The sequence below is a fragment of the Lissotriton vulgaris genome, chromosome 2_1 (genome assembly GCF_964263255.1).
Source record: "Lissotriton vulgaris chromosome 2_1, aLisVul1.2, whole genome shotgun sequence".
Lineage (NCBI taxonomy): Eukaryota > Metazoa > Chordata > Amphibia > Caudata > Salamandridae > Lissotriton > Lissotriton vulgaris.
Window position 1 is genome coordinate 811,781,487 of NC_141687.1, and position 20,770 is coordinate 811,802,256.

The 20,770-nt window shown below is 45.6% G+C and overlaps 1 protein-coding gene across 1 annotated transcript in view; it reads left to right on the plus strand.

The window, feature by feature from the left end:
- The window catches only part of AGPS (alkylglycerone phosphate synthase), a 760,022-nt gene that overhangs the window by 620,013 nt on the left and 119,239 nt on the right, over positions 1–20,770 (plus strand). The window contains exons 17-18 of the mRNA XM_086956197.1: positions 7,314–7,403; positions 15,220–15,319. Of these exons, the coding sequence (XP_086812323.1) occupies positions 7,314–7,403; positions 15,220–15,319 (190 nt within the window). The remainder of the gene's footprint in view (positions 1–7,313; positions 7,404–15,219; positions 15,320–20,770) is intronic.

The window sequence follows — 20,770 nt, forward strand, 5'->3', positions numbered from 1 at the left end:
TCGGCTGAGCCTCTGCTGCCGTTAATGAGGCCTTGACTGACGTTCTTTTGGGCACTTGGTCCAGGCCCGCTACAGGTTCGCCTGTAGATAGGAACATGGCCTGACGCCACCACCCGGCCCCGGGCGACCCATGTTTCCTGTCCACCCACCCCACCCCCGAGAGCCTGGTCATCCAGGCCTCCAATTCCCAAACCGCATTCCCGTCGACTCCGCCGGACAGGGAATTCAAGAGGTATGAGCAGTACGGCAAGAAGGACTTCTCCTCCCTGAGTCTGGGACTGCGGTCTTCCAACACAGCATGCCTCTTGGGCCGCTACACCCACTCTCTGTGGGACACAGTCGCGGAAGTGCTGCCAGAGTGCCCGTTGGAGGTACGGGCCAAACTCGACCAGGCCCTTGTAGAAGGCCGGGTTGCGGCACGGTATTCTATCCGGTGTGGGCCGGATACCACCGAATCACTGGGCAGAGCGATGGCAATGACGGTGGCGATTCGTCGCCATGCCTGGTTGAGGTCCGCCAACTTTTCGGCCGATTTCCAGAATACACTCATGGACATGCCGTTTGATGGCTGTCGCCTTTTTGGCGACAAGGCAGACCATGCCCTTGAGCGCTTTAAGGACTTCAGGGCTACAGTCAGGTTCTTGGGCCTCTCGGCCTGCGGCAGCAAACGGGTGCCTTTCGCTCCTTTCGTGGCCAAGGAAGGGGTGCCCCTACACGTGCTGCCAGCCACGCACCGCAGATAACATCCAACCCGGTGGCGGCCAGGGAAACCGCCGTGGCCGGGGTCGGGGACAACGGCGATGTCAGTCCACAACTTCCACCTCAAAACCCTCCTAGTCCGTGCTTTCAGGCCCATGTGACGCCAGTGGGGAGCAGGGTTCGCCATCACCTCCACCACTGGCACACTGTCACATCGGACAGGTGGTGCTGCAAATCGTCCGAAGGGGCTACTCCCTCCCCTTCGAGGCGACCCCTCAAGCCATGCCACCGCAATACCACCGCGTATCGGGGGATCATTTGCGACTTCTGCAGGAGGAAGTTACGGCCCTCTTGGCCAAGGGGGCCATCGAGCGCGTTCCTAGGCCAGAAGTAGGGTGTGGTTGCTACTCCCACTACTTTATGGTACCCAAGAAGGGCAAAGGGGGCCTACGCCCTATCTTGGATCTAAGGAACGTCAACGGCTTCCTCCGGAAGGAGAACTTCAAAATGCTGACACTGGCTCAGGTCCTAGCTGCCCTGGACCCAGGAGACTGGATGGTAGCGTTGGACTTGCAGGACGCTTATTTCCACATCCCCGTCCTACCGGCCCACAGGCGCTACCTGCGGTTCACGGTAGGCCGCAAGCACTTTCAGTTTACCGTGCTCCCCTTCGGCCTTACCAGCGCCCCACTGGTGTTCACGAAAGTGATGGCGGTGGTCGCAGCTCATCTGCGCAGGTTAGGGGTTTCAGTATTCCCCTACCTCGACAACTGGTTGTTGAAGGCGGGCTCGCCCCAGACAGTCGTCGGCCACCTGCAGACTACGGCAGACCTCCTGCACCAGCTGGGGTTTTCCATCAATGTGCCGAAGTCACACCTGTGCCCCTCTCAGAAGCTCCTCTTCATCGGAGCGGTTCTCGACTCGGCGCAGTTTCGGGTTTATCCACCTGAACAGCGGGTCCGGGATATTCAGTCTCTGATTCCACTCTTTCAGCCTTTATCCCGGGTCTCTGTCAGGTTGACGCTGAGGCTTCTGGGGCTGATGGCCTCCTGCATCCTTCTGGTGCATCACGCCCGGTGGCGGATGCGGGCTCTGCAGTGGGACCTGAAGTTTCAGTGGGCCCAGCATCAGGGCAACCTATCCGACCATGTCCTGATCTCGGAGGGCACTGCGATACAGCTGCATAGTTGGATAACGGACCGCGATTGGGTCAGCGGCAGATCCCTCTCCCTTCCCCAACCGGAGCACGTGGTTGTGACGGACGCGTCCCTCCAGGGCTGGGGAGGCCACATGGGAGAAGCGGAGATCAGAGGCCTCTGGTCTCCGGCAGAGTCCTGGCTCCATATCAACCTTTTGGAGCTGCGGGCGATTCGTCTAGCACTGAAGGCATTCCTCCCCTCTGTCAGGGGGAGTGTAGTGCAGGTGTTCACGGACAACACCACCGCCATGTGGTACTGCAACAAACAGGGCGGGGTGGGGTCGTGGACCCTATGCCAGGAGGCTCTGTGCCTCTGGCAGTGGCTGGAACATCAGGGCACGACCCTGGTGGTTCAACACCTGGCAGGTTCTCTGAACGCCAGGGTGGACGAACTCAGCCGTCGGTGCTCGATGGATCACAAATGGCGTCTGAACTCGGACGTGGCGCAAGGCCTCTTTCTGCAGTGGGGAGAGCCTTGGTTAGATCTATTCGCCACAGAAGAGAACGTGCAATGTCATCAGTTCTGCGTGTTGGAATTTCCAAGGCGGCACTCGCTCGGGGACGCTTTTCGTTGCGAGTGGAGTTGCGGTCTGTTGTACGCCTTTCCGCCTATACCACTTCTTCCCAGAGTGCTGAAGAAGATCAAGCGCGACCGGGCACAAGTCATCCTTGTGGCTCCGGACTGAGCACGAAGGTACTGGTATCCCGAGCTACTCAGTATGTCAGTCGGTCCCCCGGTTCGTCTGCCTCTTCAGGAGGACCTTCTGTCGCAGCAGCAGGGGATGGTCCTCCACCCGAACCTGTCCAGTCTCCACCTCCATGCTTGGAGATTGAGCGGCGACAGTTGAGGCCATTTGACTTGCCTCCTGAAGTTTGCAACATCATTCTGGCAGCCAGGCGTCCCTCCACAAAGTCGGTATACGCCTGCAGGTGGAACAGATTTGTGGCATGGTGCACAGCAAAGGCTGTGGAACCCATCATTGCCCCTCTTTCTGAGATTCTCCTCTTTATTCTCTCTCTTGCCCAGCAGGGCTCTGCTCTGGGCACTGTCAAGGGCTCTCTTTCAGCTCTTTCAGCCTGTCTGTTCAAGTCCCCTATCGTTAATCGATTCCTGAAGGGCATCACTCATACCTTTCCTCCTGTTCCCTTCGTGATGCCTCAGTGGGATTTGAACCTGGTTCTTACGTTCCTGATGTGCGCTCCCTTTGAGCCACTTCACAACTGTCCTCTTCGCCTTCTTTCCTTGAAGACTGCCTTCCTGGTAGCCATCACCTCTGCCAGGAGAGTGAGTGAGCTCCAGGCTCTATCTTGTAAGCCTCCTTTCCTTTCAGTCCATCCGGACAAGGTTGTGTTACGGACAAGGCCCTCCTTCCTTCCCAAGGTAGTCACGGCCTTCCACATTGGGCAATCCATCACGTTGCCCACCTTCTTTCCGCCTCCGCACCCCTCGAGAGAGAGAGGAGGAGAGACTCCACCGTCTGGACCCAAAACGTGCGCTCTCATTCTATCTGAATCGCACACAACAGTTCCAGGTGGATGATCAACTCTTTGTGGGATACGCGGGCGCTAAGAAAGGGAAAGCGGTGCATAAGCGGACCATCTCCCGGTGGATTATCTTGTGCATCCAAGCGTGTTACTCCTTGGCTAAGAAGGAACCCCCTGTTGGGCTGAGGGCTCACTCCACTCGAGCCACGGCCACCACAACTGTCTTGGGCCGAGGTGTGCCCTTGCAGGACATTTGCCAGGCGGCTACATGGGCCTCGCTGCACACGTTTGCAAGACACTATTGCCTGGACAGTCAAGTCCGGAGGGACGGCTACTTTGGCTGTTCCGTCCTCCAGGACTTTCTGGTGTGATTATTGGTTCGCAGACCCACCACCACGGGGATGGTATTGCTGGTGTATCTATTCTAAGGTAAGGAATCTATCACTAACGTGTCTCTTTCAGATGCACAAGTTACTACTTGTGTAACGATATATCTGTAAGAGACATTAGTTAGTGATAGATTCCTTACCGACCCACCAATCCTCCCCGTTCTGCGAACCGATATCTAGGGTTAAGGTCATCCCCTTTCAGGGCCCTAGTTTCTTGGCACCAGTGTTGGTTTTTGTCATGGCTCTGCGCTTCTGGCGCGGAAAAGCTGTGGCTAAGAACTGACGTCAGCACGCAGAGGCGGCGTCTAAGTACTCCGACGACGTCATCACGGCGCCCACGACGACGGACGCGGAGCCGCAGACGACGCCTACCGACACGCAAGGGTACTGCTACGCAAAAGTTTCCGGATGCAGTCTGACGCCTGGGGATATTCTAAGGCAAGGAATCTATCACTAACTAATGTTTCTTACAGATATATTGTTACACAAGTAGTAACTTGTGCGACGATGCAACAGTTTATTTGAGAGACATTCAGCATAGTCCTTAATTATATGTGATAGATAGTAGGTACACAAATTGAGAGAGGATACACCAGCCTAAGTACAAATCAGCAGGCACCAGGAGAGCTGCTGTTCATTAGATGCATGTTCGGATAGGCTTAGAAAAAATCCTGGGAGAGAGCAAATAAATGAAAGAATAATTCAAACTGATTTGAGGTCGGCCCTTAATTTTTGGCATTGCCAAAGGGCCGCTTGCCATTGCCATGGTGCCGCCTCCGGCAGGCTCTCCATGGATAGGATATGCAGGTTGGTATATCTCATAATGCCATCTCTCTGTACGCCAATGATGCCATGATCTACCTACGTCTACCAGACATCTCTGGGCACCTAATGGTTAACATTATGCATGGATTCAGGGAAATCTCCGGACTACAGGTTAATACTGCCAAGTCTGACCTATTCCCATTGGGCTGCTTGAAGGACCTCTCCGTTGACTGTCTTCCAACTGCGGGGCTACCCTGGAAGGTAGATAGTGTCAAATATCTTGGCATATAGGTCTTACACAGCGAGCGTCGTTTCTATGATCTGAATCTGGGCCGAGTTCTTGGTAACCTACGCCCTTCGATTATATTTTGGAATACACTGAGACTGTTGCTCATGGGGAAAATAGCCTCAATTAAAATGGGGATAGTGCTACTATGCCTATACATACTCCAAGGTACAACGTATGAAATTCCCCGAACAGTATTTCGGGACTTAGATAACTGCACTTAGATCTTATCTGGGCAAGCAAAAGAGGTATAGAGAGAGTGAGCCTCCGCACCCTGAAAGACCAGGGAATAGGGGTGGAATGGAAGCCCCTGATATGGAGTTATATTATCTGGCAGCACAACTACAACACATGGTTCACTGGTTAGATGGAGAGCCTCCCTATTGGACGGCACACATGACGGACACCAGCTTGGGGCACTGCGGTCAGAGGATTCCTCCTGAATCACCTCACGTGATCTGGATGATGGGCGGGCTCTGGAAGTGAGCGGTGCAATGAATAATTAATTGAGCGCCTTAAACTCCTGATTTAGATATTTGGATAGTTTGCCCCTTTGCACAAATGGCCTGCTTGATGGCAATAGATAGATGGCAAGTGAGTGGATGCATGATGCTCTCTGACCTCTACCTTGAGAGATGTTTTATCACACTACAGGACGCCATCGAGACGTTTGGACTAGGTGGCGGACAATTCCCTCAGTATGCCAACATAGTGGCCATGGCCTGTCAGTTATGGCCATCATTCCCTGAGGCCATTACCCCACACAAACACTGGTAAACCTACTGTCCATGATTGGAGCCATAGCAAGATCTCAGCGATGAGCCCTACCAACTGGCTAAAAATTCATGAGGGGGTCCGTTAGGTCTCAGTCTGCGCTCGGTTTAAACAAATACAATACAGCGTAATACACATGGTTTATCTCTTCCCCCAAGAGATTACATGCCACCTAAGCCAATAGGGAATATAGATGTCCTCTATGTGGTGCTGCAACAGCAGATTTCCTATGTATGGTATGACACTACCTCATCATCACATCATATTGGTTGGAGGTGCTACCACAACTCCGGGGTGCAACAGGATGGGAAGTGCCACATACAATTAATCAATGCTTATTGGGACTCTTACCTTACAACCCTAGATTGAAGCTGAGCATAAGATTCACAATGCTAGGCCTCATGATGGCTAAGAGATGCATAGCTATCAGCTGGTTGGCGGTGAAACCCCCTACAAGGGAGGCTTGGGAGAGAGACTTATTTGATCGGGCGGCAGCAGAGGCACACATATGGAGAACACGTAGAGATGCTAAAGTGTCCGATATTCTGCTCTTCTGGGATGCCATGACCCAGGCCCTCTTGGAGCAAGAGGAAAAAGACCAATGCATCACGAATATCCAGACCATAAGGGTTAGAGAGACGCTTTAAGAGTAACAGTGACCGGGGTCACGGGTAGCAGACCTACACGCTCATTGCACGTTGGGACCATGCATCAGTGGATTGGCAGAAAATAAATTATTAGTAATTGCTAAATGCCGATTGTCTTAATGGAAGCTTGGGGGAAGGTGGGTTATAGAGGGCGGACTTTTTACATGTTACATTTGTTGTTAAATTGACTTTATTTCTGTGTGGATTTTCGATTACCATGACCAAATATATTTTAGGCAAAATACTACCTGGCCAGACATCCTTGTCACTCGGATGGTTGTGGTCTACCACTATACCGTATGTATTCGGAATACCTGTTTCTATTACTCATTATATGGGTGTGACCGCCGTCTGTTTGGTGCTGTTCTACTATTATACTGTGAATATAATACACTCATTTGAAATCTCAATAAAGGATTTTTTTTAATGAAAACTGATTTGAGGTCAGTAGGTATTAGCAGAGTGGTTGTTCATTAAGTGTATCTTCAGCTGGGTATTAAAGATGTTGAGGGACGAATCATGTTTTAATAAAGGAAGCAGAACATTCCATAGTACTATACTCGCTGTACTGAGTGGCTTCTTTTTGAGACTTTTCCTTCTTCATTTAGTTATAGATTAGTGATGTCTTTATTGGAAAGTCGGTGTGAATTGTTTCGGAAGGTGTTTGACTGAGCTAAGGTGCATCGTTTTCCTGATGATGCACAGTGTTTAATATGATGTGTTTGATGGCCAACTTCTTTAGTTTAGCACAGAAAATTTGGACCTGGGTGTTTAAATGTGGGCCCAAATAACACTATCTTTGTTTTCTTGTCGCCTTAAAGAATGTCTTGTAGGATCTTCCTGCTGGGAAGCCAGTTCAGATATGTATGTTTTTTAATTTCTTTACTGATTTTCAACTGCTACTAAACAAGCAAAACACTTCAATTAGAGGTCATCTTCTGTTTTCTTGGGACTGTGGAGAATTCCTGCTGAGTAATGTAACAAGTCCTTGTATTTGTAAAGGCCTCTCATTTCTATCATAGATATCTGATACCTGTATGGTTTGTTTTATACACTGCATTATTTTTCAGGGTCTTGGACCTTTGCAGGAACGTAAAAGAAAGGATAGTTCGAGAATGCAAAGAAAGGGGCGTTCAGTTTCCTCCTTTTTCGACATGCAGGTACGTGTTTGCTGTTACTTCTCTGGCTTTCATCACGGTCACTGGCAGCATGGGCATGGGCAGAACGCTTCACCCTTTTCATTGCTGTCAGCACGGTGTAGTTAATGTTACTTGCTCTCGCTTAAAAGGAGAAGTTTAAAGAGGGGTGAATGTTGATGTTGACCTTTCTTTCCTGCCAGTGGGCTGCTGCAGGGACATTGAAACGTGATCTCTCCAGCGGTGAGCTTACAGTGGACCTGTTGAGTGTTCTGGCATTTTTTTCCTGTGTACCCACTAGGCAGTCCAGTATAATAAGATTGATTTGAAGCTTTAAACTCTCTAAAAGTCAAAGCATTGATTGACAAAGAAAGTGAACGAAATATACACATCAGGTAGGCCCAATGTAGCCATGAACTGGACGAAACTACATAGGAATTTTATATATTAGCCGACTAGTCTTTTGCTGAAATTACCTACAGTATTAAACACACACAAAATTATGAATTTTGTGATTTGTTATCTCAAATCTCCATTGTGCAAAAGCTTTCCTTTTTAAACCACTATATATTTGTGTATGTATATACGTACATGTATATATGTGCATGTGTGTGTGTGTGTGTGTGTATATATATATATATATATATATATATATATATATATATTTTTTTTAGATAGATACACATGCAAACATATGTTTATATCTGTCTGATGTATATATACCTGTGTGTATATCACATGTCTTATCGGAAGTGCTTTTTATTGTACAAAATATTGTGCTATACAACCCATAGCTCACCTTTACCCAGGAAATATTTTACATATTTCACACAATTTTCATAATATTTACAGCTATGCAATGTTTCACCACTGCCCATTATTTAATATGTAACTTCTTCATGAATGATAAACCAAAACCGCATCATTCAAGTAGCTATCAATGCCTTTTGATAGTTGAAATTTGCTGTGGAACCTTCAAACATGCATGATCACAACCATTGCTCACTGTGTAATGAACAGTCTATTTATGAAAGCAAAGCAAACCTGAACATTATAAATGTAGTCCGAACCAAATACTGGATTCAACGGTTTCGTCTGCATAACCACTTCTTGTTTAATTAGCAGTATATTCTTGAAAGCTGAACATTCTAATTGTAATCCGGGTTCGTTATTAACTCTGCCTTGCCAGTCTCTGGCTTTTATAGCTAAAGTATGTTTTGTAAGAATGCAAAACCTGTTTTAACTGATACCATGTTTTAACTATATATTTAAATATTGTTTATGGTTTTACTCTAATCAAGACTGTAGTCCGTATTTTGCCTGCTGCTTTCAATAAATCTTTCACTGTTTAAAAAATAACATTGTTAGATAGTTTTCCTGCTAATTGAGCCAAGGATAAACACGTAGCATAAAAAGTGCAGTAATTTGGGTAATATTTCTTTTGCCATCTCAGGGTTCTCAGCTTTCAGCCTTGTGGTTTATGTCGTCACCAGATCACATAGACCGATATCTGACAGTTAGTGTAAGCACTGAATTTCAGCATATATTGTTTTGTGCAGATCCTTCCGGGAGTGGGGAGGGGTACATTTGAAGGGGAGGAGGACAGGTTTTTTTTATATTCAATTTCCCATAGTATTTGTAGCTTTCCACAATGTAAAAAGAAAAAGCTGTAATTTTTCATTATCTATGGCAAGCTTTGTTTATCCTAAAAGTTTGAAGGGGGGTCAAGTTTTTTTTCCATATTCAATTTCCCATAGTAATTTTAGCTTTCCACAACTGTAAAAAAAAAAAAAGCTGTACATTTTCATTATCTATGGCAGGCTTTGTTTATCCTTAAAGTACCAGCTGGTTTCCATCTTTGTTCGGACCATATTTTACCCACTTCTGAATGCATTCCATGAAAACATTCTTGCCGTCCCTTTATACCAAGAGATTCCTGACGGTTTATGTTGTCAGAACAAAATCCTTAAGAACAGACCATCTATTTGTGACTTTTTCACAATGTAGAAATCTGTCTCAAATCAGTGCATTGCTAAAACATAAAAAATCTGCATGAAGGTATGTCAGGGTAAAGCAGTCCGGCCCATTTCAAGACAAGAGACCACTCACTCAGTAAGAGCCATAGCATCGACAGCAACCTTGCACCGGGGCTGATCCAGTCACATTCACTAAACAGAACGTTTAAGGCAGAAATGAGCCCACTGTAGCATGAGTGGTGCCACCACATATTTTAATATGGTTAGCTCTGTTCTGCCTTCCCTTTATCAGGTTACCACTTGTTGGTCTTAATTTAAGCATATGAATCAGTGAAATCATTGTAACAACTATTCTCCATCATTGGGATCTTTTATCGATTTACATGCATTCTTCCCTCCTCCCTTTTCTACAGAGTCTTATGATACACCCTATTCACTGGTGATATGAAAAGTTCAGTTTTTCTGGCCTCTGCTGAGTGAAGTTTAGGCTACTATATAAGTAAGTGGATGTGCTACATAATGCACTTCATAGGACACATGAATGTTTACACTGCAGTTTTAAAATGTACCAGGGATTCCCAGCATGATGGCGGAAAATAATTGAAGCATGTGAATCTATAAAAGATACCCATGTTAGATAGATGGTATTACAGGCAAGTAGCTTTTTTTTGCCAAGTATCATTTCACTAAAACATAAGTATGCAACGTGTATGGCAGTGGACCTTTGTTTCCCAGAAGAATGTTAAAGTAGCAGTTTAATAATTTTTTGTTAGTTTGCTGATCTCTAACCTCTTGGATGCCAAGTAATACGTTTAATTTTTGTGACACAAATGTCCAAGTCCAATGCTTTAACCTCGCTTATGAGAAAGTAAGATGACACAGTGCATAGTTTAACCACAATAACCTGTTTTTGTGACATATGTAAAAATCCTCTTAATCAAGTTCTACCCCTTCTACCCACGTAAGAGAGTGACATTGTTGCAAAGCTCTGTTCTGAATTACTACTAAACATGTATGAGGAGGAAAGTTACACCATAAAGGTTGCCTCACTATGAACTATGCATAATATTGTATCTGGATCCCTGAAGAAAAATTTAAAGTTCTATAAGAGCTAACTTGGTCTCAGACCACTAATGCTTACACAAGGTGATTGGGGAATCGTTTAATAAATTGAAAGAAGAATTTTCTTATCAGATAAAATGTATTGTACTAATGTCGTCCATATTCCTAACCAAACCCTTTACTTTTTGTAGAAAAAATGTAACTTCTTTAACGAATCGAATACGGATATAAAATAATTAGCGCTGTGCGACTGCAACAAGAATGCAAATGATTGAAAGGTTGCAAAGACTAAAACAATTATCCAAGTCTTTATTCACAGAAGTAGCTATATTCAAATTTAAAGTCAATTGGAAATTCCAGAAAACATTTTTTAGCTATAAATGACCAGCTAACCCCATATTTCTCTCTATTTAGGTATTCCACTTGACCATTATTTTCAAAGACCTGTAGTTGAGGTGTCTGATACAAGTAGAAAATGTTTAGCCACCACGTTGGGACTGATAAAAACAAGCACTGGCCTAGCCAATAGGTCTCGCCTTTGGGACCGTATAAGTTTTTAGCCATGCAACAGTTGATGTTATTGCACCAAGGATATTGTGCTGCATAGCTAAATACTTATAAGGTCCCAACAGCGAGACCTATTGGCTATGCTAATGCTTGTTAGAAAAGGCTATTAAGTGGCCGGTCATGCCATTTTGAAGGTGCTTACCCCACGCATAAGCCATTTATTTAAAAAAAAGTAGCACGATTTCTTATTAATGCAAGAATTTTAAGCAACGCAAGAGTGCGCGGAGACGCACAGGACAAGAGCACGAGAGAGCAACGTGGATCTGGAGGTAGAAAAGCAGAGTGAGTGCATTACTGAACAGAGAGCAACAAGGACCACGGGAAGGGAGGTGTCGAAGAGAAGTGCATACAAGTGAAAGCTGAAAAACACATGCACTCTTGTGAGGTGCTTAACTAAAAAAGAAAGAAAAAAGTAGTGCCATAATAGCAAGCAGTAGAAGGACACAAGTAATGCTTATCACCTGCAACCATCAGCGCAAATTTTGCACTTTCAACCTGCATCGGACAATCTGCCTGGATCACAGACAGAGGCGAGTTAGTGATGTGATACCAACTATCACATGAACCTTTTTTTTTCTACTGTACACTACAAAGGCTTTCATCTTTCACAGTATTATTACGCATGTACCAATGAAACTGCCTCTATACGAGATTACCCTATCCAATCACCCATTCTTTATGTGAAAGTTCTCTTGCATGTCATGTTACAAAATTGATTCAACTAACAACCTAACCACAGCCGGCCTGCAACCCAAAAACACTCTTTGTACATGTTATAAAGCATTTAATTTCTGAACAATGAAAGTACTGCAAGGCGAACACACCTGAAACTCGAGAGATGCAAGTAGGGAAGGTGAACGTGATATTCTCATAGAACCAATTTGCAAATCACACCAGGGCGCCTTGCTCAGAGACCACTCCTGGGCTATACTCGGTGCATCGGCACAAGGCCTGTGAACGTGAGTTGCTTTCTTACAAACAATGTGCGCTGTAGCTGCCTTGGTTGCGCAGCCGCCGGTGGATGAACGACGAGTGGACTTCGTTGTCAGGGAGAAGTCAGCCAGGGCCCAGCCCGGCAGAAGGGGGCCCCACATGGAGAGCAGGGCCGCCAGGCTCCCCCACCAGAGCACACCCATGGCAAAGGAGAGGCCACCCCTCAGAAGCTGGGCATCAGAAACACCCGCTGTTAAAACTAAAGCAGGCAATACATGCACCATTAAATAAAAAAAAAATGCAAGGGGTTAACTTTTGCTCATTTGGCCCAGGGTCACGCTGATCGTGCCATGTCCTCGGGCTCCGACTGCCTTCTGGTCGGCAGGGTTCTGCCTGCCCCCGGCTCTCCATGGCGCAATTTCCTTCTTCTCCTTGCCTCCCCTGGGAGCAGAGATCTGCGGGTCCCGCGGTTGGAGAACTCTGCCTTTCCCTGTGGTGATGACCTCTCCTATCCAGAGGGCTGGATGCTCCTTATTCCTGGGGGCGGACACCTCCCCTCCCAGGCAGCAGAGACCTGCCTGTCTGTCCAGCAAGGTGATAAGCGCTCCCTTGCTCTCCAGGAAGCAGGGGTCTGCGCTAGTCCCTGGGGTGCCGATCTGTGCGCTAGTCTCCACACAGCCTGAGCGGTGCTCGCAGACAGCAGGCTTGTATCTGGTGGGAGGAGCAGCGTGCATGCAACAGACAGGAAAAAACACACAAGTTTGTGCTCATCCCCTGGTGCTCCCGGGGTGGTTTGGGAGGCAGCCCTACAGTCAACAACAAGCGCAAGCCCCTGTGACAGCACGCTGCCGCCCACTGTGCAGCAGACACTCAAGCAGGGAGTGGCGTAGCAAGTGAGAAGTACCCCAACCCAACCTTCCTCCCTCGGGTTTGATAGTAAAATCCTAGCCACTTATAGGGAGTAAAGTGAGCCCGCAGTCTGCTTGGTTCTGGTGCCACTGCACCCGCTGCACTCGTGCTCATCCCCTGGTGTTCCCGGGGTGGTTTGGAAGGAAGCCCCACAGTCAACAAGCGCGAGCCCCTGTGACCGCACGCTGCCTCCCACTGTGCAGCGGACCCTCAAGCAGGCAGTGGCGTAGCAAGTGAGAAGTACCCCACCCCAACCCTCCTTCTTCGGGTTTGATAGTAAAATCCCAGCCACTAATAAGGAGTAAAGTGGGCCCGCGGTCTGCTTGGTTCCAGTGCCACTGCACCCGCTGCACTATTGAATGCTGCGCCCTTTGCAAACAGTTGTAACGTAACCCCGGTTCTTCAGAGGAGCTGGTTTAGCTACCCAACACATGAGAGCCCCATGTCATGTCCCCATTAGTAATTACCGGTGTCAATGGATAGGAGTGAATACAAAGTTTTACTTATAGGCACGCCTCGAGTTCCTCTCGCCAGACCCAGGAGTTGGCATGGTTGCAAGGAGTGAAGGATTGGCCCGAACCTCCTGTCACACCCTCCTCTACACAGCAGCCTGGAAGCGTACATCTTCTGCGCCGTGAAACATAAGGAAGACGGCGAGCCACAGGCGGCCCCGAAGACTCCCGGCCCAAAGGGACACCAACTAAAGAGTAGCACCATCCACCGACACAATCGTGTTTTAAATACAGCACGAAGTATCAGAACATCTAATTCTCTCTCAGCACGAAGTATCAGAACATCTAATACTCTCTCTAACACTGCAACTCGAAGAGTATCACAAGCTGGCAATACAGAAAAGCACACATCAAGAAGGCTTCACGAATGCCCCATGATATGTCTGTATTGCTCATTTAACAAGCACAATCCACTTTCATTTCCGTTCGTCGCAAAACAATTTCTTGTCTTTATGGGGCCATGTGTTTGGCCCCATAAAGATAAAAAAGCTTTTGCGATCAACTGAAATCAGGCGAGCCCGTCCAAGTGGGACGGCCAAAAAAAGAAAAAAGTGTACGTCATACAAACCTCTTTTCCAATGGCTGGCTATCGTTTAGCATAAACGGTGACGCCGGCCAATGAAAGAGGGGCGGGGCTTTAAGCCCATTACAGAAGCTACTCTAAAACATAAAATATTGCCAGCGAGACAGCGCATGCGCGCAGCCTATGCAGGCGAGACCTAACAATTAGTCTTAAGGAAATTACATCATACTGTATACCACTGTCACAACCTATTTTCCATAAAGAACTGGAAACTTACCATATTAAAGAGTTCACAAAGTTGTTTGCATTGTACAACCATGGAGGATATTGCTGATTTTAGTAGAAAGGGCCTAAACAATGCAATCGATAAATGTTTGCGCTTTTAATTTTATCCTCTGAAAGACTTGAAAATTGCTAAACGAGGTGTCAATACTGCCTTTGATATATTGAGATTTCAGGATATTTTCGAGGCTGGTCATGAAATGTATTGTGCAGTCGCATTTTATTGATATGATGCCTTGTGTTATAAAATGCCAACCACACATTAACACGCGAGTTAAAAAAAATAAAAAGCCAGAAGTGGATTAGCAGTTTTTTTAAGAGTGCTGTGGTTGGGTGTAAAGAGTCATTCATTGTGTTTGGTGAAGAGGAATGTAAAGATAATTTCTAAAAGGAGATGGAAAATTACTTTTTCAAGTCGTTTATAAACAGGGATTTTCCTGTTTTCCATCCTTGTTGCCTTTTGTTCTACTGGTTAATTATGTTAATCTGTACTAGATATTTGAAAGTTACATCTTACCTATCGTTTCGGAAAACATACCAGCAATGCTAGTCTCTGCAACTATTTCCTTCCTTCATGAAAGAAAATACACTATCAAAATAATGTATCTCCATTTTAGTATTTAATTTTTTCTCAGAGCCGTACAACCTCACCTTTTCTTCTTCTGTAAGATCTTTCCTTTTTTGACAATCTACAAGCCATGCATTGCATTATTTACACATTTTCTTGGTATGTGACTTAAGGTCTGGGTACTGATCTGATATTAGAATATTATCCAGAAGCTGTAAAAATGAAGCAACTGTTTATCTAAGAGGACCATTGTTGCTTGTAAGCATGTCCTTTCGAATTTAAGTACCCATTTTAAAACTGTCATGTAGATTATGCCTGCTGTCAATCTTGATCCATTGGTAATTAAAATGAATATAATTTACACTGTAAAAAAAAATAATCTTTAAAACTGTTTCATTGACCTAATTTTAGATAGTGCTCTAGTCTAAAGATCCTGTATCAATGTGAAAGCCCCTTGAACCACTGTTTATCCTTTTTGTTTAATTGTGTCCTATTTGTTTTATTTCAGGGTCACACAAACATATGATGCTGGTGCTTGTGTCTATTTCTATTTTGCTTTTAACTACAGAGGAATTGGTGAACCTATTCATGTTTATGAACAAATTGAGGTAATAAACTTTCTCTGTCTGATTATCTTTCATAATAAACTATAATAAAAAAATTCAATTTACAGAGAGAGAGAGAGTAGCCTCTTAAATTAAAGAATGCTCCTTCTTGAAAATTCCTCATCTTCTTTAGTCATCTCAGGCTGCTTGCAGGAATCTGGAAGGTTTCAGCAATACAGTGCTAGGTGGGCTCTTGTGGCGCAACCACTTGAGCTATCTTGCCTGTATAAAACAAAGCTAGACAAGCTTTCTCAGATTAGGGCCTCGTGAGTTGTTTGAAACTCCTGACTGTATTACCAAGAGGGACGCAGAGGCAATAAAACTGGCCTTCCTCATGGAAAGAAAGATTCAGAGGGACGCCATTGAGATTCAGAAACAGAGTGTCAGAAAATATGTCATGTTAAAAACATCTGCATCTATTGAGCCTTATTTAATGGGCGCTCTGACCTCACATGAACATTTTTTACTTACCAGATTTCGGCTGAATCTATTTTATCATTTGCTTGTTAGGCCAAGAACTGCTATTTTTAGTAAAGTAGCAGCTCCCTGCGGCTGCGACGGAAAGTCTCCGCAGGACATCCTGCATTTTATGTTTTTATGTAGATTTTATTAATATCCCCGTAAACGCTATCTGGTGTCACTTTTAAGAAAACTCAATTTTTGTCAGATCAGACCAGCTATGATGTATTTACAACTATTACACAGTGACCGTATTCTCCATGTACTTGAATTTTTAAAATCAACTGTTAAGTATAGAAAATGCCTGGACTTGTAATGACTTTTTAATCACATTCTCCTGAGTTTGTATTTATTATATTTAGGTAAAATCATATATTTTTTTTGATGTGATGTCTTTTTGCATTTTGTACTTTATGTATCCTGATATGGTCTATTTTTTTAAAGAACAATGAATTTTGTATTACTGTACGTGAACTTTTATGGTTTTCAAACATAACCGAAATAAAGTTTTATTGATTGATTGATTGATTAATACTAACAAAGCTAGTTAATTTAGTCATCATCAGCACCTGTGACGTTTGTTTATTTTTTTACTGCACTTCACTGACCTAGGGATCTTAAGACCACTTAGAATTGTTACCATTTCTTCCTTATAAATATATATATATATATATATATATATATATATATATATATATATATATATATATATTTTCCAACACACAGTTTCCATCCGTCACTCTTTTATGTTTATTATTTTTTAACATGTGATGTTTTGAATCTTAACTTTATTTAAACGCAAAAAATGGCTCTGTTGGCTAGCACTGACGAAGGCGGCAACGCCGAAACGCGTTTGCTTGTTGACTGTGTGTGCGCGCAGAAAATAAACTAAAAAGCGGAGACCGAGAAACTGGGCTGGAGTGTCCTTATTTGCGGAGCAGTTCACGGATGGAAACTGTGTGTTGGAAATATGTTACGCACCCCACCGTGCGTTAATGAGGCACCCGGTGTAAAGTGGAGCGGCAGGAGGTGGATGTGAGTTACAAAATATATATATATATATATATATATATATATATATATATATATATATATATATATATAAACACCTCCTCTCAAAAGAAAGAAGCAGGAGCCTCAGTGGGGAAGAAAAGCAGCAGCACCTTTATTTCAGACTAGTGGCGTATGCATTTCGGCCGGTGTGGCCTCGTCAGCGCCTGCGGTGGTGAAAGCGGAAGTCCTGGCGTTCTGCAGCTTAGTAAGGCACCCAACCCCACAGTGATAGGTGCAGTGTCCTGGCTCCGCCCCTCAGCACAAAAGTCCTCAAATTGAAGGGTCCGTGTAGATCAGCGGACTCCATCTCCCAGGATGCAGCAGTGGCGCCCAGGTGAGTATGGCTGTGGAGCGGTCTTGAGAAATTCAAGCAATTAGCTGAGGGAAAGGTGCGCTGCAAAGCGTCTGTAACCGCAGAGTGAAACACGGAGTGCAGCCTCGAGTCCCCAACGCCTCATCAACCATAGGGCCAAGTCACCAATTGTAGCGCGAGCAAGGAAAATTAGCCCCAGCTCGGGTAGTGAAGAAATATTTCACAATGGCGCTTCAGGTGCGAGGTCCGCCGGCGGGACAGGAGACATTCAATAACTTGAAAAAAGAAGAAATGCCGAAGCAGGTATATATATTTCTGGCCATGTTTCTACACATTTTGCTTCTGAAATATTCATGGCTCAAACCCTGCTCTGATGAATACAGTCAAATAAATGGAGCCTGATCATTAGGTGAGCATGAACACACACTGTGCCATCATGTACTTTAAGGCTACCAGTGACATGGAGGCCCATTTTGCAAGGCCTCCTGTACACAGAGCTATCTAAATCAAATCGAGGATTCTTGGCAATTGCATTGTCCTCCCTTGTGGGAGGTATCCTTGTGATGTAAGCGTTCTAAAAACACGCACAGCCCTCTTCTATCCAAGAAAAGAAAATGCAGTCAATATTTTGTTCCCTGACAAAGTGGTATTGAATGTCAAAGGTCTTTTTATTAATTGTTCTACCCTGCTTTTAGAGTTCCTTTTATTATAGAAGATGTAATTATCATCATTCTGTCCACCTCCCCATCATTTAAAAGTGGAGGAGTGTTTCCATATATTAGATGAGGGAGCTTCCCATAGTTACTGGTTAAAAGGTTATGAGTACAGACTTGATGACCAAATATGTATACTTAGCTTGGAGCTAAACCTGATTAGGCCATTTGGAAGTATATTATTTCCTAGTGGATAATATTATGTGTTTATGAATGCGTTGATGTCGTGAGGTGGTGCAGTGTGGCTCGGCAGTAACTCCATACTAACCTGAATATGAGAGTAGAAATGCATATAAGCGCCACAGCTATACACTGGCATCAGTTCCTTTCTTTAATGCGGAGCTCCTCTCCCAACTTTTTCGGTTTTTCAAGATTGTGCTAGAGATACATCCCCCTAGGGCATGTATGTGCACCACATGTGCACACATACATATTTCAGGGGTGCAACAGGGTGTCCCTCTGGAACCCTTGCACCCTTGAAATTGCGCACGCAATTTGCGAGTATCTATAGGGTACTTACAAATTGCATGTGCAATTCCCTTTCATTCCTATGGGCCTCTGGGCCCATAGGAATGAATGGGGAAGGTATTCCTTGATTGTGAATCGCAATTAGCGATTAAGGAATATTAAGGAATCGCAAAAAATATTGTGGTGCACACAAAGTCTAAGCGTGGCTCAACCTCATCCTCCCACTTAAAATCAGATGGGAATGTGCAAGGGCATCAATTGAAAGATCCGACCCTACAAGAGTCCTATGACTTGAATCTGGTTCCACATCTAGTAATTGTGTGCTGTGCCTCCCCCAGGCTGTCATTGACCTTGTGACAAATAGCAACATTAACTGAGGTGATGCTGCAACTCTTTCAGATGCTTCCATCTCCTTCCTGCACGCTTTTGGGTCCCACAAAACTGCCCATGACTCTAGTTGGACTTTTACCAGTATGCCCTCCTTCAGCACCAACTAACCCTGTGAGGCCAATTTCTGGGCCCTTTCTGACACCGATCATGACATCATGGCAATCTTTGATTAAAACCACATGAATGCTAACTAACTCTAGTTCGGTAGTATTGAAGAATATCTCCTGTTATGGTCACCAGACTAAAAAGGTGATTCTAGATTAAGAATCTGCAGAAAGATTACCCATCCATCAGAAAGAGTGTTACTTAAAGTAACTTATTCGTTATTGTGTTTTTTTAATTATTACACATTTAATGTTCGACTTATTCACAGTGTGCGTTCTACATATGACATCATTGGTATACATTATTTCATGGAAAACAAATAGTCGACGGTTAAAGCTGTAAAAAAAGTGCTTTAAAGTCTGATATATTCATTTTTATGTACATATTTCTTAATTCTACACTTGAATTAAATCAAGTGTGGACCACATTTTACAGGTAGCACAGTTGAGCTCTCCAGGTTGTCAGTTTATTGCCACCAAATGTTTGTTTCTGAGGGAACTTAAGGCCCAGCTTTGCCACCTGTCCCTTTTGGTTCCAAATCTGAGGTTTATGTTATATTGAAAAGTTAACTAAAAAGTGACTTAAGGGAGGATTTATGCTTTAATATTTTTTATTACTAAGCACAGACAGTATTACTGTACTTCACAGCTCATAGCCAACCATTAAAGGTGCTTCATTGAAGGGATAATATGGCCAGAACTGCTGGATAGATAATTTCTGCCAGTTAATAGTGTCTGTTTAATCTGTAAGAAACAGTTAGTTATAGATTACTTACCGTAGAATTACCCCCAGGTGTCAGACTGGATCCGGAAAGTTTTTCGTCAGCAGTACCTCTGCGCGTCGAAAGGTGGCGTCGGTCGGCTCCGCGTTCGTCGTTGGCGTCTTGGTCGCCGGGATGACTGTGCGTTAGCCTCATAGACGCCGCACTCGCGCGCTGACTATGGATTTTCTTATTCCACGCCAGCACAGACCCGGAGAGAGTGGTACCTCCAGTCACTTTTTGACTGACGTTTTGCCGACTTTGCCGACATCATTTTCGAGTCTTCAATTCCTGGTGCACGTCAGGGATGCCCAGCTTCAAGGCTTGCGGTTTCTGTAGCCGACTGATGTCGGTGACTGATTCGCATGGCTTGTGCCTTGTTCTGCCTGGAGAGCGACCTTGACCCCAAGTCGTGCTCCGACTGCCATACCATGAATCCGAAGTCTTTGCGGGAGCGATCCCGAAAGCTTCTCGAGGCCCGGCAGTCTGCTCCGTGCCGTTCGAGGTCCTGGTCGCGTGGGAGGTCGAGGGACTGGTCGCGGAGTTATCATAATCATTCTTCTTCCAAGTCTTCGCACTCGGGGTCAGGTAAGTCGAAGCACAAGAAGAAGTCGAAGATGCATCATCACTCTTTAATTTCTCCCTGCCCGTCAGCCGACGAAACCAGGGAGGCGGGTGGTGCCCCTCCCGCATTCCCGTGCGTCGTATGAAGGGTCGACTCCGGGCTTCCCGGGACCCGGAGCGACCCCTGCCCAGCTTTCCCAACTTTACGAAGCGATGCATGCCATCTTTGGGCAGCCCGACTCCACCGGCGCGCCTTTAAGACCCGCGGACTCGGCTGGGGGCACTGGGGCTTCGATGCCGGCAGCTTCCGCCCCAGGGCGGCAGGGTCCCCTTGGATCCAGACCTGGATCCGAATCGGCGCCGGTCGACCTAGTTACACCTCCCTCGGTACCGATTCCACCGGCAACACGTCCGCAGCCTGCATCTGTTGTGTCCCCAGCCGATGTCGGCCCCGGCCTCCACCTCGATGTAGACACAGAGCCGGACCAGCGTTGACGGGTACTTTTGTGCCCTTGTTCTACCCTGCATCTTTTAGACCAGATTGGCAGCCAGAAGAAGGTGAGGAGGACTGGGAGGGGTCCGGATACCCTTCAACTGACCAGTTGGGCTATGTACCGGCCTGGAGAGAG